Here is a 925-nt window from a genome sequence, read left to right on the forward strand (position 1 = left end):
CACGCTTAGGGGAATCGTGATTGTGTTTTCTGCTCTTCGTCGACAGGCGTTCTGTTCCCCGGATGTCGTCCACCGAGAGCCGGACTGGAGACAACCCGTACGACTACAGACATCTGCTGAGGAAGACTTCCCAACGACGAAGGCTGATCAAACATTACTGAACTCAACTGCAATTTTGGGCCGAATAATCCACATTATGCATGAAAACACAGAGTTTCACAGCAATAAACTGTTTATGATGGTGAATAGAATGTACAGAACAAACCAAATGATGTAAATGAAGGTCTGTTGTTTGAGAGTCTCTTTTATGCCATTAAACATGTAGTGTTCTTTCAAATGTCTGTTTCTGCAACAAATACATGACGTTTTTGTCCACTTTCGATTCTGTTTTACTGTTTGTTACCATCCGGTCGTTTGTGAAAAAGCTTCACCAGCCAGGATAATCATGTTTTCATCTGTAAAAATGTCAGGATTGAATTCCCGCTGCTGTAAATTCCATCGTCTTCTTTACACGTCGGGCCTTTTCTCTCAGATCCAACCTGCAACCTTTATGTGACATTTCAAAGCAGCAACTCCCCCACAGGGATTGTTAGCAAATCCCTGAGTGCCGCACATGCTCAGTGCTGCACCCTACACCCCCCACCCACCCCCATAAAACAACTGAGAAATCACTGCTCCACTTCCAAAAATGGAAATAATGAGGAAAAACGGGGTAATTTGAGTATTTGTTTGCTGTTACCCTCTCACTTTGATCTTCTGAGTATTTTAGCTTTTATCTAAAGGATTGCTCTGTAAAAGGAGGAGGAAATGTTGTTTTTTAAGGTCAGAAAATAAAATATTTTGGGTAAAATGTGATAAATTCTCCCCGTTGATGATAATTGATTTTGCGTAATCAGTATTTTTGGGATGCGCGCGCCCAATCCAG

The 925-nt window shown here is 41.8% G+C and overlaps 1 protein-coding gene across 1 annotated transcript in view; it reads left to right on the top strand.

Moving 5' to 3' along the window:
- myo3a (myosin IIIA) overlaps positions 1 to 380 on the top strand; it is a gene marked incomplete in the record, with an annotated part of 78,414 nt that extends 78,034 nt beyond the window's left edge. The window contains 1 exon segment of the mRNA XM_024279747.2: positions 47 to 380. Within this exon segment, the coding sequence (XP_024135515.1) occupies positions 47 to 161 (115 nt within the window).
- Between the last annotated feature and the right edge of the window lie 545 nt (positions 381 to 925).

Source organism: Oryzias melastigma, linkage group LG20, assembly GCF_002922805.2.
Source record: "Oryzias melastigma strain HK-1 linkage group LG20, ASM292280v2, whole genome shotgun sequence".
NCBI classification, from domain to species: domain Eukaryota; kingdom Metazoa; phylum Chordata; class Actinopteri; order Beloniformes; family Adrianichthyidae; genus Oryzias; species Oryzias melastigma.